General features: G+C 50.2%; 10 protein-coding genes across 10 annotated transcripts; 5 read left to right on the top strand and 5 right to left on the bottom strand.

The window, feature by feature from the left end:
• Nucleotides 1-635: 635 nt before the first annotated feature.
• HO133_010905 (uncharacterized protein) lies at nucleotides 636-8,627 on the bottom strand (the record flags this gene model as incomplete). The annotated part of the gene is made up of 13 exons (XM_037301754.1): nucleotides 636-2,045; nucleotides 2,104-2,370; nucleotides 2,421-5,399; nucleotides 5,455-5,844; nucleotides 5,914-5,999; nucleotides 6,469-6,538; nucleotides 6,559-6,816; nucleotides 6,893-7,161; nucleotides 7,308-7,776; nucleotides 7,825-8,074; nucleotides 8,130-8,320; nucleotides 8,394-8,537; nucleotides 8,604-8,627. The coding sequence occupies 13 exons, from the start codon at nucleotides 8,625-8,627 to the stop codon at nucleotides 636-638; spliced, it is 6,807 nt and encodes a 2,268-aa protein (XP_037153388.1).
• An 846-nt stretch (nucleotides 8,628-9,473) lies between these two features.
• Nucleotides 9,474-12,487, bottom strand: HO133_010904 (uncharacterized protein; the record flags this gene model as incomplete). Its single annotated transcript, XM_037301753.1, has 2 exons — nucleotides 9,474-11,337; nucleotides 11,391-12,487. 2 exons carry the CDS (start codon nucleotides 12,485-12,487, stop codon nucleotides 9,474-9,476), a joined length of 2,961 nt encoding a protein of 986 aa, XP_037153387.1.
• A 1,077-nt stretch (nucleotides 12,488-13,564) lies between these two features.
• On the top strand, nucleotides 13,565-14,575 carry HO133_010903 (uncharacterized protein; the record flags this gene model as incomplete). The annotated part of the gene is made up of 1 exon (XM_037301752.1): nucleotides 13,565-14,575. The coding sequence occupies one exon, from the start codon at nucleotides 13,565-13,567 to the stop codon at nucleotides 14,573-14,575; it is 1,011 nt and encodes a 336-aa protein (XP_037153386.1).
• Nucleotides 14,576-14,766: 191 nt separating this feature from the next.
• HO133_010902 (uncharacterized protein) lies at nucleotides 14,767-15,668 on the bottom strand (the record flags this gene model as incomplete). Its single annotated transcript, XM_037301751.1, has 2 exons — nucleotides 14,767-15,440; nucleotides 15,521-15,668. 2 exons carry the CDS (start codon nucleotides 15,666-15,668, stop codon nucleotides 14,767-14,769), a joined length of 822 nt encoding a protein of 273 aa, XP_037153385.1.
• A 633-nt stretch (nucleotides 15,669-16,301) lies between these two features.
• Nucleotides 16,302-17,197, top strand: HO133_010901 (uncharacterized protein; the record flags this gene model as incomplete). Its single annotated transcript, XM_037301750.1, has 4 exons — nucleotides 16,302-16,378; nucleotides 16,526-16,611; nucleotides 16,668-16,963; nucleotides 17,018-17,197. The coding sequence occupies 4 exons, from the start codon at nucleotides 16,302-16,304 to the stop codon at nucleotides 17,195-17,197; spliced, it is 639 nt and encodes a 212-aa protein (XP_037153384.1).
• Nucleotides 17,198-17,850: 653 nt separating this feature from the next.
• On the top strand, nucleotides 17,851-20,011 carry HO133_010900 (uncharacterized protein; the record flags this gene model as incomplete). The annotated part of the gene is made up of 4 exons (XM_037301749.1): nucleotides 17,851-18,703; nucleotides 18,762-19,342; nucleotides 19,397-19,832; nucleotides 19,926-20,011. 4 exons carry the CDS (start codon nucleotides 17,851-17,853, stop codon nucleotides 20,009-20,011), a joined length of 1,956 nt encoding a protein of 651 aa, XP_037153383.1.
• Nucleotides 20,012-20,376: 365 nt separating this feature from the next.
• HO133_010899 (uncharacterized protein) lies at nucleotides 20,377-21,116 on the top strand (the record flags this gene model as incomplete). Its single annotated transcript, XM_037301748.1, has 2 exons — nucleotides 20,377-20,656; nucleotides 20,758-21,116. The coding sequence occupies 2 exons, from the start codon at nucleotides 20,377-20,379 to the stop codon at nucleotides 21,114-21,116; spliced, it is 639 nt and encodes a 212-aa protein (XP_037153382.1).
• Nucleotides 21,117-21,447: 331 nt separating this feature from the next.
• Nucleotides 21,448-23,259, bottom strand: HO133_010898 (uncharacterized protein; the record flags this gene model as incomplete). The annotated part of the gene is made up of 5 exons (XM_037301747.1): nucleotides 21,448-21,765; nucleotides 21,900-21,943; nucleotides 22,013-22,042; nucleotides 22,097-22,979; nucleotides 23,032-23,259. 5 exons carry the CDS (start codon nucleotides 23,257-23,259, stop codon nucleotides 21,448-21,450), a joined length of 1,503 nt encoding a protein of 500 aa, XP_037153381.1.
• Nucleotides 23,260-23,721: 462 nt separating this feature from the next.
• On the top strand, nucleotides 23,722-25,506 carry HO133_010897 (uncharacterized protein; the record flags this gene model as incomplete). The annotated part of the gene is made up of 2 exons (XM_037301746.1): nucleotides 23,722-24,056; nucleotides 24,108-25,506. 2 exons carry the CDS (start codon nucleotides 23,722-23,724, stop codon nucleotides 25,504-25,506), a joined length of 1,734 nt encoding a protein of 577 aa, XP_037153380.1.
• A 693-nt stretch (nucleotides 25,507-26,199) lies between these two features.
• Nucleotides 26,200-27,192, bottom strand: HO133_010896 (uncharacterized protein; the record flags this gene model as incomplete). Its single annotated transcript, XM_037301745.1, has 1 exon — nucleotides 26,200-27,192. One exon carries the CDS (start codon nucleotides 27,190-27,192, stop codon nucleotides 26,200-26,202), a length of 993 nt encoding a protein of 330 aa, XP_037153379.1.
• Nucleotides 27,193-27,607: the final 415 nt, after the last annotated feature.

The following is a 27,607-nucleotide window of genomic DNA, read 5'->3' as shown; positions in this document are numbered from 1 at the left end:
CCGCATCGAACGGTTATCGTATCGGAAAATTTAGCGGCTGGGTGCGCCATGCGGAAGAACGCTTTGAGACGTAGACATCGTTTTTCCGGAAGATTATGGCGAACTGTTGGAGCTCTCACATGACGGTGACATCGGGCACCGGCGAAGGATGATCGAAGCCCACGGAGCAGAATTTTTGGGGACGCAGGGTACTGAGGCAGTGTGTGTAGTAGAGCGTTGGATTGGATTCCCATCCGCTGGGACGGGAAGGGATTCCGTAATTCGTTCTGTCTAGAGCGCCGTGTCTGTATGCAGGCTTGAGGGCAGAAGAATGCCTCATTTGGTTCGCTAAACGATACGAGAAGTCGTGGTAGTCTACTACGTGAGGGAATGTGGCAATGGCGACGAAAGAGTCAGATAACAAGTCCAAGATTCATGCACCGAATCCTCTCTTGCACGCGAGCTGAAAGTAAAGCTGTCCAAATGGAATCTCCACGCATAATTACGCTTAATGTATGCTCGCCGAACCCCAGTGGTGCCAGGTCCAGCGCAAAATAATGGCAACTGATCACAAGATTGACCAAAGTCTGCTCCATCGACAGCGGAGAAATGACAAAACGCAGGCTTAAAATCATAGGAACGGTGGGCCAGCTAGCTCAATCATCGCTATCCCCGTCACCAAATTGCATCGTGCTCTCCTCAAGCTCCTCCTCAAGCTCGTCCTCGTCATCGGAAATAACCCATTTCTTCTTCGGCGCAGCAGAAGCTGCACGCCGCGCTGGTCGACGCACAGCCGGACCTGCATCCTCATCATCGTCATCATCATCCATGACCTCATTTGCCAGACCTTCCAGTTCGTCTTCTGACGGACTGTTAGCTTTTAGCGCGGCCTTTTCTGCCTTGGCTTTCTTCGCTGCATAAGCTTTCGCTGCAGGGCTCAACGGCAACTTCTTCGCTTCTGGGGGAGGGGGAGCAGCCCCTTTGGTCGGCTTCTTCGCTACGGCTTTGCCCTTAGGACCGGGATTGACAGCAGCCTTTGGAGCTGGCTTGGACGCTTTGGGAGGGGCCGCTATGATGTCGTCCAAGGAGTCCTCGTCGTCATCAGATAGGATCGTCTTCCTCGCGGTGACGGCTGGTCCTTTCTTCGCGGTAGGAGGAGCAAGCTTGGAATAATTAGTATCGTCACTATCGATATCGATAGCGGGCTTTGAAGAGGTGGACCTCTTTGGGAGGCCTGCACTGCTGCCGGGACGAGACATCGACGCTGAAAATAGGGGCCGAGATTTGTCTGCAGGTGCGGAGGCTGTATCGATACCTTTGACCATCTTACCAACATCGAAGAGCATACCATCGCCGTCAGAGTCCGAACCATCAACATTGTATGAGACTAGCTTCGCAGCTGCACCACGAGGCCTACGGCCAGCGGCAGGACGTATGATCTCTTCGTCCGCCGCTTCATCATCCTCATCAGAGTCGATCTTCTTGGGCGCTGGTACCGCTTTCTTTACTGGAGGAGCCGTCTTTAGAGGAGCTGCTCTGGGCTTGGTTACCTTCGGCACATCCGAGCCTGACCCATCCAGATTCATCCAGACGTCGCCCTTGTCTTCTTCCTTAGCTGGTGCTGATATCAGATCCAGGGCATTCTTCGCAGCCTTTTGCGTGACTGTCGGGGCTTTAGCCTTCGATTTTGGCGACGCCTTAGTCTTGGTGTCCGGCATCATGTAAGAAAGTAAGCCTCCGACCTCCTTCGGCATAGCAGTCTTCTTAGTTTTGACAGGAGCAACATCAAAGTCGTCATCGTCAGAGTCGTTCTTGCGTTTTCGACCTGCTACGCCCCCAGTTATGTTCAACTTCCTGGAGCCTCGGCGACCCATGTTCGCGACTTTCTTTTGGCGCTTAGCCTCATCGTCAAGCTCGAATCTCCACTGGCTGAGGAAGTCATCGAGATCTCTCGTCCAGAGATCCTCTTTGGTGAGCTTGATAAGGTTATCGATCTCAATCTCCTTGTCACCAACCTGCTGCAGCAACTTTTCGATGCGCTCCTTGGTCAACGACCAGATAGGCATCTTTCAGAAGTTAGGATTACATGCCACAATTTCGAATCAAGGTCTCGCTTAGACTTACGCCGAGAAGGTAGTCATATGCGGCTGCGCCAGTCTGGGTATCCTCCTCCTCCTCTTCGTCATTGTCTGCAATAGGCGCAAGTTCCCCCTCTTTGATAGCTTCGGCCTTCTTGGGAAAGGCCTTGAAACCCTTCTCCTTCAGCTCTTGTACCAAGGCCAGCTTCTTCTTCTTTGATACAACGAGTTTGCCGTCGATAATCATCTGGACGAAGCGTGCTTGGTTGGTGAACTTCTCAAGCTCACGGTGCATTTCAGACAGCATATAGGCCTACCAAATGTTAGGGTCAGCACTAGAGGAGTGGGAATAGTAAATATTACCTTTCGCTTCTCATAGAACTTGATGCGGATACCATAGAACTCTTTCAAAATATCTTCGACAGTCGCATATTTCGTGATTCTACCCTCAGCATCAAAAGCAACCAGATTGGATGTGGCAATCGACTTTGTCAGCTTGAACTTATCTTCCAAGCCTTCCTCGAGCGCAAGTTTCATATGCTTGTCTTCCATCTTGATGACGAAATGAACATCCTTGTGTGTGTTGTAGTCATCGTAGTCCTTGATCCAAGATGGTGTCTTCTCTGCCTTGATGATGTCTACAATCCTGTCTTTGAAGTCCTGAGTCCACATGCGCACCGGCAGCTCGGTGACCTCAATCTCGGTATCGCTTGTCTGCCTGATGACTCCACTGAACTTGTATCGGTCAGGACCCATACGGGTGACGGTGCCTTTGAAGTCTCGGAACCATGGAGTCATTTCCTTCGGAGGTTCGCCGGCCATCATGAGCTTGAGATTCTCAACGATGTCCTCGGGATTGTAATTCGGGATCGAGGAACTCCATCCAGTCCCGATACCGTCCGCACCGTTGATCAAGACCATTGGAACTACTGGTACATAGACTTCAGGCTCAATCGTACGCTCGTCGTCTGTGTTGTAGGTCAAAAGCGGCTCATCTGAAGCATGGAAAACCTTTCTAGCAAAAGGCGAGAGACGTGTATAGATGTAACGTGCGCTGGCACAATCGCTACCTCCCTGAAGACGACTGCCGAAGTTGCCGCTGGGCTCAAGACAATTAAGATTGTTAGATCCAACGAATGTCTGCGCAAGGCCCACAATGGTACCTTGAAGTGAGGCTTCACCATGTTGATAGGCAGTGAGACCAGAAATAGAACCGGCAAGTTCAACAACCTTCACGTCTTTCTTCAAGTTACGCTTGAAGCATGTGTAGAGAACCTTGCGTTGCCCGGGCTTCAAACCATCAACGACAGAGGGGATCGAACGCATGTTATCCGCCATGCTGAAGAGAATCAGTTCTTTGTTGACGAAGTCGGTGTACGAGACACCTTTCTCCGAATGGTCGAGATACGTTCCAGGCTTGAATTGGCGAAGCCATTCCTTCCGCTCGTCTGCTTTCTTTTTCGAGAATGCAAGCTCAATAAGTTCGACCTCACTTTCCTTCATGGTATGGAACTCTTTCAAGTGCCTGTCCAGATCTCGGAAGTAGACCTGAGCTTCCTCTGTGGTGCTTGTACCCAATCCTTTGTAGTACTTGTGTTCCCATTTGTGCAGTTCAGGTTTGTGGTCTTCTTTCCATGCCTCGTACTCTGGCATGGTGAAAAAAGTCTCGGCCTGCTTGGGCTTCTTTGGATCGCCCTTGTAAGCTTTGACAATGGGTGTGATGAACTCGACGAGGAATTCGGGGATCTTGAGCAGACTCGGGAATTGGACTTGGAGGAAGTTGATGAGCAAACCCTTGATATGGCTTCCGTCATGATCTTGGTCAGTCATGATCATGAGATGTCCGTAACGCAAGCTCTTGCAGTCCGTGTAGGTTGTCTTGTGCTTGAGCCCAATGAAATTCTTGATGTTCTGGATTTCGGCGTTTTTCGCTATTTGATCGACTGGAGCATCTCGCACGTTGAGCAGTTTGCCACGAAGCGGATATACACCGAATAGATCTGCAGAGACAACAGATCGACCTGCGATTGCCAAACCTTTGGCCGAGTCTCCCTCGGTCAAGATGAGCGTGCACTTGTAGCCGTCTTTGGTGCCAGCCTTGTTGGCATCTGTGAGCTTCGGATTGTCCATACGACTTCGTCGGCTACCATCGCTCTTCTTGAGAATCTGGTCTGCCTTCTGCTCTGCGAAATGCAGGATGTTGGCCACAACTTCAGTTCTGGCGATTTTCTTGAGAAACTCATCGCTGACGTTGCACTTACTGCCAAACTGACTATGCTTGGTAGTCAATTGCTCCTTGGTCTGTGAGGTGAATGCTGGATTGACAATTAAGCAATTGACAAAAAGGAAGATGTGGTTTCGGATTTGGCTGATTTTGAGAGATGCGGCTTTGTTGTTTTTCTTCTTTTTGACAATTTCCAGCAGCTTCGTGCAGACTTGATCAGCAACATAGTTGACATGGGTACCACCAGAAGTTGTGGCAATCGAGTTGACGAAAGAAACCTGTTGAAATGTCCCGTCTGACACCGCGAACCCAATTTCCCATCTCACATCCGGGCTTTCTGTGATGATCTCAGAGGTATCGTTGACTGCTTCATCGCCCCTTTCCTTCTTGATGGCCTTGGTGTACATCTCCATGTATTTCTTGAAGCTGTTGATCTTGATCCTCTCACCATTCAGCCAGACTTTAACACCTTTGCTGGTGCCTGCCAAGTCATAGACTCTACGCTTCATCAAGGCTTCCAAGTCGTTGTCTATACCCTGCATCTTGAATCTCTGGAAATCTGGGGCGAATGTGATTTTCGTAAAGTCATCACTTTTGTTCGATGTAATTGAAGCCTTGCCCATCTTGCTCATGTTTGCGGTCCATGTCTGCGTGTACTTCTTCTTCGTCTTGGAATCTGCAGTCTCTAGGGTAAATTCAGTGCTGAAAACGTTGCAAAGCTTAGCACCATAACCGTTTCGACCCCCGGTGACCTTATCCTGATCATCGTCATAGTTGGAAGACGTGAGAAGATGACCGAAGATCATCTCTGGAATGTAGATTTGCTCCTTCTCATGAATCTCGATCGGAATACCACGTCCATTGTTTAAGACGCTGATCTCGCCCTTCGCTCGATCGATCGTGACTTTGATTGTATCCATGTTCTTATCTCGCTGCTTGTTGTCTGCAGCATTGACGAGGATCTCGTCAAAAATCTTGTAGATACCCGGTACAAAGGTGACGGATCTCATTTCCATCGACTCTTGTTCACTGTTGTACACCCACATCTGCTTCTCCTGGGCTTCGACGGACCCAATGTAAGTGTCTGGGCGCTTGATTATGTGTTCCAGTTGCGTGAGCTACAAGATTGTAAGCCGCGATGTCTCACGGGGTACCTAGTCTAAGCCTGATTACCTTCTGGTACGTCTCTGTCGACTTAGAGCCCTTCGTTACCTTCGGCTCATTTACGCCATCCATCATCATAGAGGCGTCTATGGCTTCAGCTATAGCCTCATTCTCAACCTCACGGAGAGGTTTCGCGCCCATTTTCTTCGGGCCAGGGGCCTTCTTTGGTCTCTTCGCGCTTGGTGGGGTGTTGGAAAGGAGTGAGTCGTCGTGTGATGAGGGATCACCCTCGGAATCCTCGTCCTCCGTATCGGGCTTCGGGCGCTTCTTCGGTGGCTTCAGTGTGGTTTGTGACATCTTCTTTGGGGCAGCCTTGGGGGCTCGAGGCTTTTTCAGAGCAGCTTTGGGCTTTGGATCCGCCTTTGGTTTGGCAGCTGCTTTGGGCTTGGCTTTGGCTTTCTAAACGCCAAATGCAAGTCAGAGGGTTGTCTCCGCGACAGAGAAACGTGTAGTCTTGGGGTACTTTACCGTTGAAGGCGCAAAATCATCGGAAACATCCCCATCATCAAACACGGAGTCCGACATCAAAGAATCCATATTGGGCACGCGTTGAACTGAAGTACGCTTAGGGATGTAGGTGATTTCAATGGACCGAGTCACTCATATTGAGACCACGACAATAAGAGCGTGTGGTGGAAGAACAGGAGTGGTGGGGGCTGGCCTTCACTGGAAGGTTTGTTGTGGTTACTGTTTACATTGAGGTGAATACGTACTTTAGTACGTCGACTCTTCATTAGCCGCTTTTGGCGCTGGCGCGTTTTTCAGCCCTATCTCAATTCACTTTCGCGTGTGGATTACTTTAGGTTCGATTCCTAATGGCGCTGGTGCAATGGTGTTGCGGTGCTTTTTATTTTCTGCACGCGCAAGAAAATCAGTGACCGACATCTATTACTGTGAGTGGGAGTATCACCTCAATTGCAATGGCTGACAGGGACAACTGGAACCTCAATCTTCTTATATACCACATACACCCACTTATGTAGCACCAAATTCCCAAAATAAGCATCCAGCTCACCGGCCTACTTAACTCCATGTCTTGCCCCATGCCCTCCCATTTTACATATGGTGCACCTGACTGTTCCTTGTCCAGATTCTGAACTTCTTCCCCCATACCCAAAAAATAATACCACAAAGGCACCACAGCGTGATCAAGCACATGTTCGTCATGATTGGCGGCACATATCCATCCTCGACAATCCAAGTATTGATGAATTTCGAGAAACCATAACCCCAAAGGTTCTTGTTCACTGTAATGCTCACGAATACTGAGCCGGCAACGGGCTTATAGGAGTCGATGGCGTAAGTGGAGGCGATGGCAGGGAGAGCTGCGACTTGGATGCCGGCACATGCCCAGCCAATGATTACGATCGGCTAGGATTATGAAGTTAACTCATAGCTTCGTTGTTGTGATTTCTTTCGAGAGAAATCAGATGTGTCAGATACTGACCTTCCAATCCCAACCCTGCTGCCAGCCAAAGGCAACTACGAAGTTGCCGATTATCATGATGGCGACGTAAGGGATCATTGTCGGTAGCCTCATTTCCGGTTCTCTGATGCCGTTGTTTCTCTTGGTAAGTTTCATACTGATCCAGTCACTCAGAGGTCCCGCTGTGACCAAACCAAGTATGCCGCCAATGAGGATGGCAAAGTTGAAAAAGCCGATAGTAAGTGGCTTGAAATTGTAAGGCGGTGCTGCAAACGCTTGAGATTGCGTAACTTGAGGATTCCGGAGTCAGCATTACTCTTTCAGAGGACTTCTGGGTCGCGAGACATGTCTTAGGAGCAGAGAACTCTTCAAACATGTCTGACGACTCATAAGACAGCATGAATGGGGAAGAATCGCCTCGGAAAGTATAACGTACGATTTAGCGTTAGGAAAGAGGACGCGCTCCACGATACGACGAAAGAGGCAAATTCCACGATTGGAAAGGCGAAAAGCTTCCATGGGATCCAAAGGTCAAGCAAAACGCTCTTGAACGGATGCGCGTTCGGCTGGAAGAGCCCGAATTGCTGCTTGCTTGGCCGACCCTTTCCGAGCCACGGGTCTCGCTGGGCGGTGGCCGCATGAGAAAGATCGGCAAGCTCGGGGGACTTCACCTTTTCTATGTCAGACCCTTCCATCGTCGTGATCATATTCTTCTCTCCCAGGGACCCGGTTGTCTTTTCGGAAGCTATGTTGTGGATTTCATCAGGATGCATGCGGTGATACTTTGTTTCCGGAAAGCCGAAAAGGCACATGATGAATGTAGCGCCAATTAAACCGACATTGAGCCACCAAAAGTTGCGCCATCCTGAGTACTCTGCCATCGGACCAGCGATGATAGGTCCAACCTATGGAGTCATAAGCTGAGGTTTGCGGAAAGGGATGAAGAGGCAAACCATAAGAGAACCGAAATAAAATGCAAAGTAAAGCGTCTGATACGCTCCTCGCTCATGCAAGAACATCACATCAGCAATGACATTAGGCTGGATGGTCTCAGCTGGACCAGCTGCAATACCATTGAGAACACATGCCCCCATGAAACTACCATACGTCTGAGCTTTGGCTCTCCAGATGGCACTGCCAAAGCAGATCAAGAGGGACGCGAGATAGACCGGTCGCCGGCCGAAGGAAGTGCTCAGCGGGACCCTATCATCAATCAACATCCGAATTATGAAATAGATAGACGGATTGTACAGCGTACCAGATGAAGTTGCTAAATCCGAGCACGAGAATAGCAACACCAGTGAACTGAATCACATCATTCAAGTTTGAATCAAATGCCTCGATCAAATAGGGGATCATGGGTGCAAGAGAAAGCGGACCCATGCCCTGAACAAAGGTTGCACATGTCGCGCAGGTCAAGGTAGAGAATTTCCAGAAGGTATTCCAATTCTACATCTTGTTAGCTCAATAGTTTCTTCTAACAGGTCATATCGATCCTGTGTCCGAACAGTGGCAAGCTCACCAACGGATCATGAGGGTCATCACTTGGCTGGGGCACCAGCACTCGGTTGGAGGACTTGACAAAATGATGGCTGCCCACATCTGTCATAATCTCTGTACCCGGTACAATTTGGACGTGGAGTTCCTCCTCGAGCTGGTGCAGCGTCTACGATAGCATGAGCCAGTGCGCAAGTAATGTACTGTGAATACGTAGCCGGCAGATTTAGCGTACATTTTCATCATAGTTCATCTCCATCTTGATCACTGTTTCCTAGCCCTCGTTCGGCTTTACAGCCTGGTTGAAATGTCTCCCTCGACTACGTTCCAGAGGATGAGCGCGAAAAGATGGTGGTGCAGTAGTAGCGACCCAGCTTAAAAGGTTAAGGTGATGGTACCGCAATAAGAGGTGATGACTGCAGCTGAAGGATCTAGAATCTAGACCACCCCCACCTACTGCTAACGTACAGCGGAATGCTGCAGCTTTGACAAGGGGAAGATGAGGAGAAGTTTCATTTGATGCAGAGCAAAACTTAATAAGTCAAAGGAGACATCAATCATATCAAACCTAAACATTGCCCAGTAGTTCTGATCGCCGAACGCCATCAGCATCAACCCCAGATTGTGGGGTAGCTTGGCCGGGATGAGGCAGCGGCATCTTATCACAAGGGAGGTCCTGCAAGTCCGCGCTTTTGGCCAGGCGCAAATTACCTCCCAGACTGTAACCGAAGCATCAAGGGAGTGGGATGCCAAGGATGATTGGTTTGCAGGTGCCAGGCAGGGCCACCAGGGCAGCGCCGAGAAGCGGGTAAAGGGAACATCTTTGACAGGGGGTATATCTGTCGGCAGTTGAACGGCATATGCTCCCGTCTACTCATGTGACGTCTCAAATACCACTGCCATGTGCACAAAACAGATGATGCGCAAATTTGGTTCGGAGACAGGTTCATAACGTGGCTAGAAATGGCATTGTTCCATTCTCGAAGAAGAAAGTGAATTTTTGAGCATCAACATTACATGCTAAGAAGCTGGTACTCTACCCCTGACGCCAAACGACGAAAAATCAATTGTCCCGAAGCGTCTCTTATTAGAAGCGAATGTCTTGTCATGAATCTGGAACGAACACCGTGACCGCCGGATTCGATGCCGTTCTTTTTCCCCAGCCGCTAAAGAAGCCACCAGCAGGAGCAGCGACAGCAGGTTTGAATTTCTCCACAGCAGGTCTCGCTGCTGCGGTCACGCTCGGTACTTTCACAATGCCTGCCTCGCTGGCGCTTGGCCGATGACCGCTGCTCACTGTCATAGCAGGCCCACCTCCTATCATCTTCCGCAACGAGTCCAACTTTGCCTTCACCTCTTCCAACTCCTGCCGTGCCACAGCTTCTGCTGTCTTGGCATTGACAAGCTCTAGTAGAAGCGTGTCTTCAGGAGCAGGCTTGTGATCCTCAGTTGCAAGTACTGCAGATATGCCAAGACTGCTGGATCGCTTCGCGAATGGCTGCGTCGGTGCTGCATTCGAGCGAAGTGAACCAGATCTCCCAAGCTTGAGCTCACGCAGTCCAGCGGGCGCAGGTCCAGTGTCAACTGGAGTCGCTGGGGTTGATTCATACTCGCTGTCTGTAGAAAACCTGCGGCTTCTCATTTCTGAAAGAGTCTTCTCCAGCCGCTGTTTATCTTGATGTGCATCTTGCATACGTGCTCGCGCCTCTCGGAACTGTTCTAAGAGACGAGCATTTTCCAGTCTCTCGTCAGCAAGCTGGCGCGTCAAATCGGCGGATCTTGTTGCTTCAACCTCATACTGATTTTTCCACAATTTCAATTCCTCTCGCATTTGATGCTTTGTCTGCTGCATAAGAGACGACCTTTTGTTCGAAGACGTGTTGAAATGCAGTTCTAGATCCATCAGGGCCTCGTCACTATCAAGAGCCGTAGCTGGGGCTTCCAACACAGAAGATGAGCCATGCGATTGCGTCTCTGGTATGACGTCCAGAGTGGCGGACTTCTTTGCTCGCGCCAGAAAACGTTGCACTGCAGCACGATCTTCATCACGCTCTTCACGCTCTTTCTGTACCTCATTCTCGAGTAAGGTCTGGTCTCGCTGCATATCACTCAGAGCAGTCAGTAAGTCCTCGATCTGAGTATGAAGATCCCTGTCTTGGCTCGTGACTCCCATGGACGACGAGACGCTATTGCCGAGAGTGTTGCCAGCTTTGACGGGGGTGCCGTCAGCTGAAGGATTTCTCGACATAGCCGTTGCTTCAGTTGAAGCTGCGCTGAGTTGCGACTCAGCGCTTTCAATGGAGTTGAGCGTCGATGCCATACTTTGTTTCGAGGGCGTCCGGCGCAGGAAGCTCGAGGGTCGGGGTGGCTCTGCGACAGCTAAGCTAGAAGTTGGGGAAGTAACCTTTGCGGATGAGCTTGGACCTGTCCAGAAACGGCCCAGAAAACGTGATGCTGCGGCCTGAACATTTGGAAGAGAGCTACTCTTGGAAATTGACTCTTCGTTGCTAGGCTCTCTGAAAGTTCCTTCAAGGGCTTCCAAGCTCTCCCGCGTCACAAGACCCGTCAAACCAACGAAGTCGTTTACCAGATCATCCGCATTCGATCCATAAGTATCCCACAATGCCCTGGAGAGAAGAAGGCTCATCACGTCTTCAAATTCGGTGCAGGTCAAGATTTTAGTTTCATTCCTACGCATGAGCGATAGTGCGACCCGCATTAGAGTCTCCGAAGCTCCCTCGGTCAAAATAACATCGTATATCCGTAGTAGCATAGGTAGTGGACAGGTGACTGCGAAGAACGAGAGGAACCATTGGGACACGTATAAAGGTTCCACCTGCAAAGTTTCCATATGAGCTGTGAGACGTGGGAGATGCTTCGATAGTAGGTGTTGAAATTGGTAGATGCGAAGATGGAGACCAGAGAGATCTGGCAAGAAGCATGAGCGTAAATCGTAGTGCTCCATCAATCTGTATTGCTGTTAGCCGAAGCAAAAGCGGATGCATTGTTTGGGGAAAGGTACCGGACGAGCACACAAAACGCTTCTTTGTCACCCATGTGCATTAGCAAAGGGCCGACGACAAAGCCAAGGCCCTGGCAATATCCAATCTTTTGATCGTAGAGACTGAAGCATTTGAGTACCGTACCAAGCATCTGCTGGCCGTCTCCTGAAGGGTCCCTGAACATTTCGACCCCAGGAAAGCTTCGACCGATGTCCTTGCCGATGAGATTTTCGTAAGGGCTTGACTCGCCACAGAGCCTTTCATATTCATGTTCCAACAGGGGATCGCGGGATCCAGCTATGCTCATCCAGACAACACCACGCAATGGTGGTGGAACTCCACTCCTAATCTTGTTGGAAGTCAAAGTTGGCAGGCGTTGCGCTGTCTGGGGATAATCGTTAACGAGAGCTGCCCAGAACTCTAACTCTGTCATGGGTGGAGGGTCCGGTATCAAGGAGTATCGAAGTGAAGGTTTCGTTGGTTCGTTGACAAGCTTCTTGAGGTGTTGAATAGAGGGTGGCCGTACTTTCGTGCCCTTTCGTGTGGATTTGGCTCTTGCGAGAGCTGCCTTCGGATTAATAGCAAGGGCGTTGTTCTCTTGCTCCAGTCTGGCAAGAAGGAAGGCGGTTGATTCATCAGATCCCTCGTCTCGGGGTGCCTGCTCTTCACTTTTCTCCAACTCATCCCAGTCGACCTGGGCGCTGCCATTTGAAGATAGGGTGCTGCCCGAGCTATCGCTTCTGGAGCGGACGCTTGTCATCGAGACTGTAGACTCCTGGTACTCGTCTCCAAGTACAACAGCATTCTCATCAGGAGCAGTACCGCTTTCGTCTTCGAGAAGACCCTGCCCAGAAGATGTGTGACTGTTGTGGGAAGCGTCTAAAGCATCTTCATGTAGAACCGGATCTTGCCCAACAGGCAGGAACTGGGCGAGTGCTGCCACAGAAACCTGGTTGTCGGGAGATATAGCGGAGGATGGCACGACCAAAGGATCTGATAGCCTTACAGTGACCATCGATTCTGTCGGCAGTAGGATACTGCGGGTATCGCTTTCTCCCACAGCAGCAGTCTCGTGATAATCAGCCGCAGCTTCCGTTGATATATCCTCGGTAGCCATGGACTTCTCGCGTATCCTAAAAGCTTCCGAAGTCCTGTGCTGATTACTATGTTAGTTCCTCGTATGGGGGGTCCGGAGGGGGACGGAAGTAAATAAAGAGAGTGAATGCAGCCTGTCCAAATGAGTGTCACCAAGTCTGCTTTCTTAATGAGTGGTGGTACAGGAGCCTGCTCCTGCCTGCTAATGAGTGTGAGAGTACAATGGAAAAAGAGTGACGATATGTTAGATGTGAGCGTGAACAAGAGGAAGGAGTTGTTCATTGTTTCAGCTTCAGGGGCAAAGAACGCTAAGCCCTATCAAAAATGCAGAACCGCGCTTTCGCCGCGTCACGAATAACATCGTTTCTCCAATCACTCCACAAACAGTGACAATTTGTCGTAAAAACTCGCTCGGAGACTACTCTTCTGAGACCGGCGCGTACTATGCAACGGTGGTCATCGTCTCAGCTCCCTGCGCATCTCAAGTTTCCATGCTACTAGTGTCTGGCATTTTTGCCTCCTCACAGCTCTTCATTCGAAGTAATCGCGCCAGGGCCCAATGGAGACTCGCTACTGAAGCAAAGATAGCCTTCTCGCCTCAGCAGCACTGAACATGCAGAGTAGCTCATGCTTGCCGATTGAAATCTGATGAAGGCTTACCCCCGCAAGCTGTGCTCACGAGGAGGCCAATGAACACCTCTTCGACTTGAAAAACTACGGGATGAGGCTCGCACAAGCTTACACAACGGGCTTCTAGCGCCTTCAAATGCTTATGCAACAGTGGTTCTTTGTATAGCTTCATTGTCATCGGGACAAGTTTAACAGCGAAAGCTCGAGAACATAGCGGGCGCGGGGTGAGATTTCCATGCCAAAGCTAATTTCATACAGTGCAAGTTGACCAAACTATAAACGTTCATCAGCCTTCACTTCGAGATGAATGACAACAGTCTGGTCGAGCGCCCTTTACTGAATTGTGTTCTGCTGATGTAATCCCACTATTTCCGATGCATGCACAAGTATAAAGTCCCACTGAAGAATTCTCTTTCCCCTCATCATTGATACCCAGACACACATTGTCATAAGCTTCACACCAGTGATCATGTCCAACCAAGCAGCCGTCCTCAAAGAGGCAAAAGCCAATCTTACCATCGAAGAGCGTCCAATTCCCAAGCCCGGGCCGTCAGACGTTGTGGTTAAGAACCATGCTCTCGCCACCAACCCCGTGGACTGGAAGATGCAACAATTCGGCCATTTAATTGAGAAATACCCGGCTATTCTTGGAAGTGACGTCTCGGGAGTAGTGGATGCAGTGGGATCGGACGTCAAACACTTCCAGAAAGGTGATAGGGTCACGGGCTTTGCTGATATGATAATTTCGAAAGATCCGCAGAACGGTGCATTTCAGCAATATTCTCTGGTGAAAGACTGCGCCCTGGCCAAGATTCCTGACTTCATGAGCTTTGAAGAAGGATCAATCCTGCCTATGAGCGTCGCAACATCTGCCGTGGGCATATTCATTTCCATGGAAATTCCTCGCCCGCCTGCCAAGCACCAGGGTGGCTTCCTAGTTTGGGGTGCCTCATCTTCAGTCGGTACAGCTGCTGTGCAGATCGCTGCTTCTCTTGGCTACACGGTCTACGGAGTATGCAGTCCTCGCCACAGCGCCATGGTCAAAAAGCTCGGCGCTCATGAGACGTTCGACTACAACTCCTCCTCTGTCGTCAAAGACATTACACAATCCTTGAAAGCCTCAAACCAGCAGGCTGTCGTCGCATATGACGCCATCGTTGAGCACGGGAGTGCACCCAAGTGTGCCGAAATTCTCGAAGCATTTGGCGGCGGAAAGCTTTGCCTTACACTTCCATACCCTGAAGATGCCAGGAAGCCAGCAGGGGTGGAAATTTCGCACACGTTTGCAGCGAAGATATGCATTGACAAGGAATTCGGGCACTGGCTGTTCAATGAATGGCTAGCGAAATCTTTAGAGGAAAAGACGTTTGTGCCAAGTCCTGGGATTGAAGCAATCGATGGCGGTATTCAGTCCGTGCAGAAAGCGCTGGATATCCACGCGAAAGGCTTGAGTGGGAAGAAGCTGGTCATCACGCTGTAGGCAGCTGCTTTGCTGTGATGAAACACAGCAGTGCTGAATCAAAGATGGCTCCAGTAACTGTACAGTGATAGGCGATCAAAAGCATTGTCAAGCACATGTCATTCGTACCATTCTTGAGCTTGCGAATCCAATTCATCTTGAATCGTGTCCGAAGATATGACTACAGAATTATCTCGATAGGTGCTTGAACATCAATCATCGTCTACATCAGGCGAGTCGGGATCATAAAGGTCCAACCCCCCGAACACCTTTGGCTTCTCCTCCCTTCTCTGCATCCCCATTCCTCCATCCGCGCTGATATCGCCCTCCTTGCCCGCCGCATCCTCACTTTCCCCTATCTCCATCGTCTGTCCCTTCTCCTCCTTCGAACCTCCAGCTCCCATATTCTCCGGATCGTCCCCCCTCTCAACCATGCTTTGTATCTCAGCCAACGCGCCTCTTTTGATGGTCTCGTCGCTCACCCATGGCACGAAGGGAATCTGGGTGAGAGGATCCAGCCATTTGCGCTCTATGTCTTCTAACGATGCGGTTCCCATGCCTTCCTTCTCTTCTTTGCTATCTTCCGCTCCTTCCTCTACCGCCACGGTATCGCCATTGACAGCAGCGGGGATAGCTGGTTGTGCAGGTGGTAAAGCATGCCGGAATGCAGGGGGAACCGTGTAGCGACTTATACGCTTCGCATAGTCGAGAAGCTCGTTGTAGGGGACATTGCGTGCATCTTTTTGTGGCAGGGATGATGGAATAGAGAGCAGGTCTGCGCGCGTAGAGGCGAGGGCCGTGAGGGTGTCGGTTATGGATGCATTTTGCTGGTCAATTGTTAATCGAAGGGACTGAATGCGGGCGTGATTATGTTGGTGGGTTGATACTACTAAAATGTCAACTCGTACGAGGCGTAAACAAAGTCTGGTGGCAGGGTCTTCTGGGATCCGGAAGGTTTGTTCATACATTGTTGGAGACCTTCGTTTAGATCGTCGTCTGCAGCTAGGAGAGCGTTTGCTGCGGGGATGGAGGGGTTGTAGGAGGCGATTGATTCTATGAGAGTATTCAAAGCCGTTTCTACCCTGTCGAGCTGGGCTTGTATGATGTTATTCATAGCTTCAGATGACGCTGAAACGTATCAAAGTCGGTGGAATTACGACATCGAGAAATATTTGGGGTTCGGTTGAAATGGGTCTGGAACCCCTCGTTCTGTTCCTGTCCCTCGGCGCTTGTCTTTCCCTGCGTTCAGCGTAGACCCTCCCTTGTTCCTTGTTCTTCTTCAATCATCAAGCTTTGACACGTCTAGACGACTAGATTCCTATTGAAGAGACGTAGCAACTGATCTCTTGACACTCTCCCCTCCCGCCTTCGTCTCACACCTGTCCCGCCTCTTGCTTACACGGCCGAGATCTGCCATACCATACGCTCCTAGACCCTCAAGTATTGCGCAGGATTAACAATAGGACTTATAAAGCTGTCTGGTGGAAGCACTTCCTAGAATGGGAAATCGGTAAGTGGTGTACCATTCTCAGCCTGTGCGATTCTCAGTGCGGTCGGCGTGGTGCTATCGTCCCGGCGTCGCCATAGACCGAAACCCTGCCCTTGTATTTCTGCATCGTCAGCGCGCACTCTCTTTTGCAACAATGAAGCAAGGATACAAGATGGAAATGGCGATCCAGCAGAGCGCAGAATGTCTCACACGCCTAGCCTTGCGTGCTTGCCGGCAACCTCTACAAGCCCTTCAAAAATGTCTACAACCCAAGCCACCCAGCTGTCAAAGAGAGAGCCGCATGGAGGAGCTGCGGTCCGGCCGGCATTCCGAAAGTGCTGAGAGAGGACCGATCATGCTGGTTTACAGTCATAGCATTCTTTGCAGCATGCCTTTTCTATCTCTTACACAGTCGAAAGCAAAGTCGATGCGTAGAATCACAGACGTGGGACTAATCGTACACTACTGACGCACCTGATCAGTCAGTCGAAGTTGTCCCAAGAGGAATTGAACCAGCTTCAGAAGGACACGCATTTCGACAAGAAGGAGCTCCAGCAATGGTACAAGGGTTAGCTATAATGCTTTACCTGCCTAGGATTTTATCTATGCTAATGTGAGGTACAGGCTTCCTCAAAGACTGTCCAAGCGGCATGCTCACGAAAGAGGAATTCCAAAAGATTTACAAGCAATTCTTCCCTTTCGGCGACCCAACCTCTTTCGCAGACTACGTCTTCAACGTCTTCGATTCAGATAAGTCAGGCTCCATCGACTTTAAAGAGTTCATATGCGCACTGAGTGTCACCTCGAGGGGGAAGATGGAGGACAAGCTGGACTGGGCATTCCAACTTTACGATATTGATGGCGACGGTGAGATAAGCTACAGTGAAATGCTGCAAATCGTGGAAGCGATATACAAGATGGTATGCCGGATTTTGTTCTTAGCTGTCCGTATTCAGCGGCTTACAATCTTACAGGTTGGTTCGATGGTCAAGCTCCCAGCCGACGAAGACACACCAGAAAAACGGGTTCGGAAGATCTTCAAAATGATGGACAAGGACGAGAATGGGTCGCTGGACATGGCTGAGTTCAAGGAAGGCAGCAAGCGTGATGAAACAATAGTTTCGGCACTATCACTGTACGATGGCCTAGTATGAGCAATGTTGACGGATGCGTTCACCTCTTTCTGCTGGCATCATGCTCATGCTTTTGTTCGGAGGTTGCCTCAGGCGTTATGATCCTTACGCACGCATCGGGGGTTGGATAGCTCATGGGTCTGGAGCCAACTGTACAGCAGCAGTCAGAAACATCACACCCCACGTCTTGTAGCCACCAATTGGCATCGCAAACCAGAACCAAGCATGGTGTGGTTCTGGTTACTCTCATATCGAAGATACGACATAATATGTCTGAAAATTTGATACCTGCTCAATCCAAATGACTATCTTTATTGTTGAAGACTTTGAAGGCCTGCTTTACGATTGTACCGATGCCAAGCCCAACCTATCGCTAAAAGTTTCCAGGCGCGGAGCGGCAAGACCAACCAATAGCGAGGCGAGCCTGAATTTAATCGCTACAGGAGGCCAGCTTTCTTTCTCAAATAGAGACCCGCAAATTTTTGACATTCCTTTGAGTCTCAGTATCTTTCACGTTGCTGCACATTTATATCACGCAGAAGCAGGCTTTGAGCGCCAGGTCGTAGATCGGGCAGGTCCGTACCACTTGAAGCTTGCCAACATTGAAGATTTTATCATTAAGGATCACATCTGAGCTGACTCTATGTCTCACAGCCGCCTGGAACTTGGTCACAATGTACTCGAAAGGTCGGCTTGCCTCTGGCGCAGCTATATTGACCTTCTTCCTTTCCAGCGCCTCTGCTTTCTACTTACCGGGTGTTGCGCCAACCACATACAAGGCCAATGACAAGGTCGAACTCAATGTCAACCATCTCACACCAGCACTGTCTGACAAGGATTCCCAACTACATTCAGTCTTCTCCTTCGACTACTATCATCCCGCGTTCCGATTTTGCAGGCCCGCAGATGGACCAAGAGATGTATCAGAATCACTGGGAAGCATATTGTTCGGAGATCGGATACTTACTTCGCCTTTCGAGCTGAAAATGATGGAAAATGAGACCTGCAAGGCTTTATGCGAGGAACAAAAGTTTGATCAACGAAGCGCAAAATTTGTGAACAGGAGAATATGGCAGAATTACAATCTCAATTGGTTGATTGATGGCCTTCCAGCTGGGCAGCCATACACAGACCCTTCGACGAACACGGACTTCACCCTCCGAGGATTCCCTCTTGGGATGGTGGATAAGGATAAGAAAGCAGTGCTGAACAACCACTTCGATATTGTGATTGATTACCATGAAGCTGGCAGCGACAAGTACAGAGTTGTTGGCGTTCTGGTGATCCCATCCTCAAGGAGTGGATCTAAAAGCTTGGGTAGTGGAAAGGGAGATTGTGGTAACCCAGAACAGCACCTTTTGCTCGATGAGAATGGAGACACCTCTGTCACTTGGACCTATGGCGTATATTGGCGCGAGTCGAAGACTGCATGGGCCACTCGATGGGATAGCTATCTTCACGTCTTCGATCCGAGGATTCACTGGTTTTCGTTGGTGAACTCAGCGGTTATTGTGGTCTTCCTTTGCGGTAAGCTGCCCTTCACTCAAAAAGTGCGCTGACATACACACTAATGACGGATGTTTAGGTATGGTTGGAGCTATCCTCGTGCGAGCACTGAAAAAGGACATTGCCCGATACAACAGACTCGACTCATTCAATCTGGATGATCTCTCAGGCACGAATGGCGACGCCGAAAATGACATCCAAGAAGATTCAGGCTGGAAGCTGGTACATGGAGACGTTTTTCGGACGCCCAAGAACCCTTTGCTATTGAGTATCTTCCTGGGGAACGGCTCTCAGCTTTTCGTCATGGTCGGTACTACCATCACATTCGCCCTTCTCGGTTTTCTTTCTCCCTCGAACCGTGGGTCTCTCGGTACCGTCATGATTCTACTCTACACAGTCTTCGGCGTCATTGGTGGCTACGTCTCCGCGCGCGTCTACAAGTCGTTCGGCGGCGAGAAGTGGAAGCAAAATATTGCCATGACGCCCGTCATGATTCCTGGAATTGTCTTCGCCACTTTCTTCATGCTCAACCTCTTCCTGTGGGCCAAACGATCGAGTGGCGCGGTACCGTTCACGACCATGCTCGTGATCCTGGGTATTTGGTTTGTCATTAGTGTCCCTCTCAGCTTCGCAGGTAGCTGGATAGGCTTCAGGCATGCTGTAAGTCAGATCCATAAGCTCACCTAGAGCAGACAGTGCTGACTGCTGCTTCAGCCCGTCCAACCTCCTGTCCGCGTCAATCAAATCCCCCGCCAAATCCCTCCCTCAACCACTTACCTCCGGCCCATCCCTTCCATGCTCCTCGTCGGAATTCTCCCCTTCGGCGCCATCTTCGTTGAGCTATACTTCATCATGAACAACATGTGGTTTGGCAAGGTATACTACATGTTCGGTTTCCTCTTTCTCTGCTACGGCATTATGATAATCACCTGCGCCGCCGTTACGGTCTTGCTCGTCTACTTCTTACTTTGTAGTGAGAACTATCATTGGCAATGGAGAGCTTTCTGTACGGCTGGAGCAAGCGCGTTCTATGTGTTCGCCAATGCGCTGCTATACTGGATTAGCAAGCTAAGCTTCGGGAGCTTCACGTCCGGGGTGCTCTATGTGGGGTATAGTCTGTTGATCAGCTTCCTGTTCTTCATTTTGACTGGTGAGTCCGAGTAGCAACTGAAGGCCAGATCACAGAGCTAATACGTTATGTAGGAACTATCGGCTTCTTCTCGAGTTGGGTATTCGTGCAAAGAATTTATGGATCTATCAAAATTGACTGAACAAAAATTGGAGGTGAAGGAGAGAGATGATCAGGCCAAAATCGGCTATCTCATGTAGAACATTGTGGCATATAGGGGTTTCTGGTGTTGACGAATCAGGGTGTGAAACCTTCCATGTTCAAGCTTCCAGCCTATTAGAAGAGAAGAAATGGATCTGTCTGTCAATCGATCACGTTGTCAACTGATTCGCAGTAGTACCGTTTTCCGTAAACGTTCTAGCTCTAGGGCTCTTTTTTCAGGGCTTCGATGAGATCACGAGCTTTCCGCCAATTCCATACTTTCAACTTGTCTCTCCTCCCAATTGAGACTGTTAAGAAGCCTCAGACACTTCTCCCACACCGTGCTTCCTCACCATCTCATCCCCTCTCTCCAAGACCTACAACCCTCGTCCCACGCCCACCACCTCCACCACCTTCCACGGTCATGGAAGACCCACGTAAACCAGCCCCATCATCTACAATGCAAACACCCTCAGCTAACCCGAGCACAGAAGCAGAGATACCCCAAGTAATCCACCTCCTCACGCAATCCCCGCCCTCCACCCAACGCAAAACCCTCGAGACATACTTCACGCCCTCCGCCTCCTTCACGCACCCTTTCTGCCGCACCGGCAGCTTCGAGGGCAGCAGGTGGTTGATATGGTGCATATACCGCTGGTACAAGATCATGAGTCCGAAGATTGAGATCAGTGTGGACAGCGTTGGTACGTCTTTCCATCACTCTTCCCACAGAGCAAAGTATATGAATAGAGTGTCCGCTTTTGTACGGTCAGAAAGCAGTGGCTAATGGAATCCGTGTTGACAGCCTACGACCCGAAAAACCTAATCCTCTACGTCTCCATCCACCAACTCTTCCGCGTCTGGCTCGTCCCCTTCTTCTCCGCGCACGTCTCCCTCGTCACGGTCTTGCACCTCGTGCCTCGGAAACACACCTCTCCGACCACCTACCTGATCAGAGCGCAAAACGATCTCTACCAAGTCAACGAGTTTGTCAAGTTCGCGAGCCAGTTCGGCATACTGAGCGTGTTTGTGTATGCGTGGCAGTTGCTCGCGACGCTGTTTTGCGTGCTCGGGGCGGGCCTGTTCTGGCCTGTGAGCTGGGTGGAGCAGAATATGGTGGGTGGGAATGAGCAGAGGAGTTTGGTGGATGTCGTGAAAGGGTGAAGGGTGGAGGGTGCTAGGTTTGGGGACGGAGTAAATACGGGCATGGACGATGGAGCATAAGAGCACAGGACATAGGTGATAGAACATTAAGGTGTATGGTTACAGGAAAGCGTTGCTTGGTAAAAGATATCATCTCGTTGAGAATAGCAATGTATGCTATATCTCTTTAGATGATTGCTTTTAGGTGCTGATCGTCTGTGATACCATGCTATCTATACCTGCCGGTGATTTGCCACGGTGGGAGATCCATAAGCTATGTACGCGGGTCCACAGATGCTATGGATCCCTGTATGCACTCATCTACCCCACGCCTTCATTCTCGTCACGCATTCTATTCATGACGATGCCTCTTCAAACCTAGTCCGTTCCGAATCGAGTCCTCTCTCCTCACAACCCTCAATGGCAACGCGCTCCCAATACCCGAAAGCACAAAGGGGGCCCACTTCCACCTAAAAGGGTTGATCACAATGCAGAACACGAACCAGTACATCAACTCAGAGTAAGTAAAGAAGTCAAGAGCTCCGGTTGGCGCACGGCGCTTGATCGCCTTAGTCATGTCGATCCATGCTTTCATCCATCTTTCTTGTGGCCTGGCAAGCGGATCGACGAGAAACATGAGGAGCAAACGTGTATAGATTCCAATGTGGTACTAGGAATTTTTTGGATTTAGCCTTCGTTCTTCAGCGTTAGAGTTGAGGTTCCAGCAGAGCAGTGGAGTGGAAAAGGTTCTTCTGCAATGTCTCCTGCTCAACCAAAAAGAAAGGTTGGATTCGTATAACTTACATTGCCCACGGTGCCAATGGCATTGACATACGTGCAGTTGTTGGCTAGAGGAGATTGCGGTCAGCATTGCTTTCAAGATGTAATATCGAACAGTGCATTGGGACCATGCTTACCACAGATAGACATATGTTCGGGTGGAAAGACTTTGGTGACTCCGCATTAGCATGGCTTCTTAACATTCAATTGTCAAATTTTACCTTGAAGATACCAGTTCGGCGGTGCGTAAGGCTCTTTGAACACTTCATCCGGCAAGAAAGCCAAGCTAGGTCGTGCGAAGCCAGTCGCCATAATAACCATGTCCCCCTCTACGACGCTTTCTCGACCAGGCCCGCCCTTAGGGACTCCTTTCGAGCGGTGATTGAAGCGAATGCCGTTCTCAGTGAAACCAAGAATGTCACCACGAAGCCATTCAGCCTTGCCTGCACGGATCTGGTGGAAGATGTCCGAATTGACCATGGGAGTTTCCGTGAAGAGACCTTCGGACGGGGGCGCAAGGTCGTCTAGATCTCGGTAGAAGAAGATGCGAAGGAGGGACTCGGGAATCCAAGAGAATATCGTTTCCTGGCCAAATATGTTGAAAGCTAGGAGTGTGTCGACGAGAGCATTGCGAGGAATGATCCATTTTTCTGAGCGCGCGAGGACGGAGGTCGATTTGGCTCCTGTGTGAACAACGAATTCGAGAGCTTCGACGGCAGATGCCCCGCCTCCGATTATAAGGACCTTCTTGCCTTGTGCTGTTTTTCCATCAAGCCTCGAAGAGTGGTATACTTCGCCCTTGAATTTTTCTTGACCGGGCATATGAGGCATTTTAGGATCACCACAACTTCCCACAGCAGCCATTACCCCGTCGAAGCGGCCATTTGAAGGATCATTGACGATCCAAAGACCTTGTTGGTCTTGGGTGACTGAGGTGACACGGGTATTGAACTTGGTGCGTTCTCGTAGACCGTAGCGTTTCCAGAGTTCGGTGATCTGGGAGACAATTTGTTGACGGTCTGGATAGCCAGCAGTCCATCTGACTGAGGGATGGAAGCGGTACATTATACTGTGGATCTGAAGGCCGGAGGTATTGTTGACTTGCTACGGAACTAGTTAGCGGAGGCAGCTCCGCCTTGCGATAGCTTCGACTCACGCTCCAGATACCACCCAAGCTCTTCTCATCTCCAGCCTCGAAGATGGTAACATCGAATCCATGACCGACACAGTGAGAAGCTGAGGAAACACCTGTTAAGCCTGCACCTATAACCGCAATTCTCGGTCTGCTGAGGTGGGCATGAGGTGGGGGAGGGGTTGGCGAGAGGAGCTGATCGAGGAACCATTGAAGGATGGAGTATAGGAATTGAATTGGGTGAAAGGCCATGATCAATAATCAGGATCGCCCTGGACTTCGGGACTGCTTCTAATCGATCAATTTGATCGAGGACACAAAAGTGGAAACGGAGTAGAGTACTTGAAGTATTATTTTCCATTGAAGATCGTCCGGCAATTTACGGAACCAACGGCTGTCGGCCCGCTCCTCTTGGCAAGGGTTCTGAAACACTTGGCACTAAGGTACCAAAATACCCGACAAGCCTACAACGCTACTTTACGTACTCGAGCCGTGTCTTCCTTTGTTCGGGGAAAGATGATTGAATACTTGAGCTTCGATTCGGCATACTCTAGATAAACATTTTATTATTCAATTTATACCATGCTACGTAGACGGTGGGCTTTGATGTCCAAGCCCACAATTGTTATGTTTTTGTACCCTTGACACACCTTACCCGTGAAGCGTCTAAAGAGTCCTCATATCTGCACTTTGTTCCTTCCAGTGGTTGATAAAATGAGTCCTCCGACGTTGGATCAATTCTTGGGAGAGATTGCAGGAATCATCAAGGAAAAGAACGGCACGCAGCTACAAGAGTATCTGATCTACGAGCCTCCTCTTCCTCCTCTATACAACAAGATCGTCTCGGAAATCAAGCAATTTTACCCTACTAATAGTCAAAAAGCACTCGAGAACAAATGCATCTCGTTCATCCCGGAGTACGACGAAGGTGACGATGGTGGCTCACGGACATCTTTTGTCATGTTCATGGTCAAGTACTTCACTTTTCTAAGAGACGTCAATGTAGATAATCTCATCGAGACGCACGACTTGCTCAAAGCTTTACTGAAGTATGTGATTCATTCTCCCTTCATTTGCCCCAATGCTGAATAAATTGACAGCCAGTCTATCCTCGCATTGAGCTCCTCGATAGGTGTTATAGTTTTGCCCACTGTCGTCTCACTGTCACACACTCTCGCTAGACTCGCGATTGGTCTTGATAAAAGACCCGAGTTGATCGAACACTTGATCAAACGAGAGTCTGTCGTGGAAAACGAAGCTACCGAGAGGGTAACCCTGGTGGAAAGCTCTGCCAATGTGATAAGGGAGGCTTTTAAAAAGTGCCTAAGCGAACGAAGTGGTCCTCCGTCCGGCGTTGACAGCAACGGGAAGCCGGAAGGAAGACGAGTTGGGATCTACTTAATGGCAAATCTTTGCCTGAAGCTTTTCTTTCACTGCCGAAAACTTCGAAGCGCGGAACAGATTTTTGGCAACATCTACCAGCAATCACCCCCATTAGGTCTTTTCCCCGCTGCTCAACGAGTCACCTTTCTTTATTACCTAGGACGTTATCTCTTCGCTAACAATCACTTCTACCGGGCTCAACTCGCTCTTCAAACGGCTTACGATCAGTGCCATGCTCAATGCATTAGTCAGCGCCGCCTCATCTTTATCTATCTCACCACCTCAAATATCATACTCGGCCGGTTTCCATCTTCTCGACTGCTCCAGCGGCCCGAAGCAGCAGGCCTTGCCGAAAAATTCCAGCCGATATGCGCGGCCATTGCCAAAGGCGACCTTGCCTCTTTCCGCAAATACATGGACCTGGACGCTCAACATGCTGAATGGTTCCTTCAAAAACGCATACTTTTGCAGCTTTCGAATCGTTGCGAAGTACTTGTCTGGCGATCCCTAGCACGCCGAACATTTACACTTTCCGGATCTCAAGGCGCTGTCACCTCCCAAGGCGATGTTACAAGAAAAGCAGCGCCTACGCTTTCGCTTCAGGATATGCTTACGCTAGCTACACTCCTCGAAAAGAGGGTACTCGGTTTTGCTGAAGATACTCCAAAATCTAACGGGCTTACGAACGGCCATACTGGCACCCAACGCACTCATACCAATGCGATATTCGTTTTCCCAAAGGCCCAAACACCACCTCCTCAGGAGGCGGACGCAGAACTGCCTTACAGCTATGTCGATCCCGATCTGGCTGATGTCGTCGACCCGGAACCTCCGCTACTACCAAATATGGAAATCATCGAATCCATCGTAGCCTCACTGATCGAGCAAGGCCTTTTACATGGCTTCATCAGCCATGCACAGCATCGGTTCGCAATAACGGGCGTGAAAGACGCACGTCCTGTCCAGGTGGGCTTTCCACGTGTTTGGGATGTGATTAAAGCGAGGGCAAACAAAGAAGTGCCTGGATGGGTAAAGGAGAGAAAAGCGCCTGCTTTTGGACCAGGAATGGTGGTCAACTTGAGTGGAGCGAGACCAGCTGGTGCAGCGCCAGGATAGAAGAAGACCAAGTAACCTCGCCTTGCTTGCCTATTGGGTGGCGTTGCTGTCAGCTTCTCTTGCTCACGTCTGAAGTAATGGACTGTCTTGAGAGTCGAGCCCTTGTACGCCATCGGTTGCCGCACCTACCGCTTTGTCTGATGGAAACCCCCAGAACTGTCTTCTCAGATGCATTTCTTCTTATCGTTTGCATTACCCATAGCCTGCGCTTGGATATTTTACCAAAGACAAAGCACTGGAAGCGGGTGCGACTGTCGTTTTGGCTCTGTACTTCATATGAGGTGGTTGCTGTTCTGCCATCGCTTGTGAATGTGCCAGAAACAATAATCGAGCTAAGCAAGGAAGAAAATTGTATACAGTAGGCTGAAATGGCAGTGTTCGCGGCAGAGGGAAGACAATTTTGTCGTACTACTCAGGTTTGGAATGAACGGTGGGATTGATGGCCAAGCCTCTCCTGCAAATTGAAAGCACAAGGAGACTAAATATGAGGAGGGCCAGGATGGATCGTTATGTTTGATTGCCTCATTCGATGCATTTTAGGAAAAGGAGATGTTTGGTCCACAGACAACTGCGACTCTCACACAAAGTCGCTTGTGTAGCGGCAGAGCCCCGTAACCAGCTATCACACAGAGGCTGCGTGCCTAAAGAGACGCTTCAATCATGCGTAGGAAAAGAAAATTGTACAGCGTCGTATCATCGCCTTTTCCTCCCGACTCCTTTCTTCACTCTCTTCTCCCATGCTTGCCCTACTCTCCCCTCATCCCCTCCATCCCTCTCCCTTTTCCTCTTCCCACCCCTGCCCTTCAGTCCCTCAAACTCAAAATCGCCCAACCCACCCGCCAAGTCCTCCCCAAAGCCCTCCCCCTTCCTCCTGTCTTTCTTCTTCTTGTCTCCCGGCAACCTGACAAGCCTCGTCTCCTCATACCCCCTCCTCTCCTCATCTCTCTCCTTCTCTCTACCTCTCAACCCACTACCCGTACCGATAGAAGGTTCCGCGACGGGTGCATCATCCATTTCCTCACGGATGAACGCATCGAGCGTGTGCGATTTGCGGGGCTTGACTTCCTTCTTGCGGGACGAAGCATCGGTAGTGGGCAGAGCGGTGGGCGTGATGCGTGGGGGCTTGTACAAACCATCGGAAGCGGACGCACGACCGGCTTTGGTTCCAGAGGGGCGAGCGAAGGCGGATGGATTGGGCCGGTGGGCCAGATCTGGCATTGCTGGCCGTGGAGCGGATTCGGCATCGGAGTCGCTGGCCGAGGCATCCGATTCGGCTCCGCGCCGTTCCGCGGTCCGAGATGTTTCGACAGCGCTGTTCGCGACTGGTGCGGTGGAGGCTTCGGAAGCGGCGAGTAGGAGTTTGTCGAGTTGGTATTTGAGGCGGCTTTCGAGTGGGCGAACGCCCTTGTCGATGTATATGCGCAGCTCGACGAGTTTGTGGGTCACGGCGTCGTGTAGGGAGGATTCGTCCGCTGCATTGGGGGAGGACCGGTTGCGGAGTTTGAGGATTATCAGGAAGACGAGGTTGTGCAGGTAGGAGAGGAGTAGTTCATTCTTGGTGTCGAGGAGGGATATGCCTTCGGCTGGTGGGGCGAGGTTCGTGGTGGAGGGAAGCGAGGGGGCGGCGGAGGCCAAGGAGTCGGTGAGGGTGGTGAGGAGAGCCGGTAAAGTCGGTGGTGCGGCCATGCTTGTATTCTTGGAGAGCTGTGCAATTGTTTGGTGAGGTTTTCAATGGAGGATTTTTGGAATGGCAGTTTTTCCCGGCTTGGCATGAGAAATGTGTGGCCGCTTTAGCGAGTGAGCTAGGTGAGCATGGGTAAAGCGACAAATCAATTTGCTTGAAGATAATCAAGACCGCCGGAAGGAATCGGTCGTGCTGCTCGCGGCTGCGCATGTTAAGTACAAGAGGACAAGCTCGAAAATAGCGGGTTACAGCTCGGCAGGGGTGAAAAAAAGTTCGGCAGGGGTGAAGCTTCGGTATATACTCGCTTCACCCCGGATGAACTCATAGCATATGCTGAACGTATCCCTTTCACCCCGAATGAACTCGGGCCGGGTCCAAAATAATATTGGCACTTTAGAGGGGGATACAGGCATATAC

The sequence above is a fragment of the Letharia lupina genome (assembly GCF_014066315.1).
Source record: "Letharia lupina isolate WasteWater1 chromosome Unknown contig_9, whole genome shotgun sequence".
Classification (NCBI taxonomy): domain Eukaryota; kingdom Fungi; phylum Ascomycota; class Lecanoromycetes; order Lecanorales; family Parmeliaceae; genus Letharia; species Letharia lupina.
The sequence above is the reverse complement of the archived record's forward strand: the minus strand, read 5'-3'. Positions and strand labels throughout refer to the sequence as shown.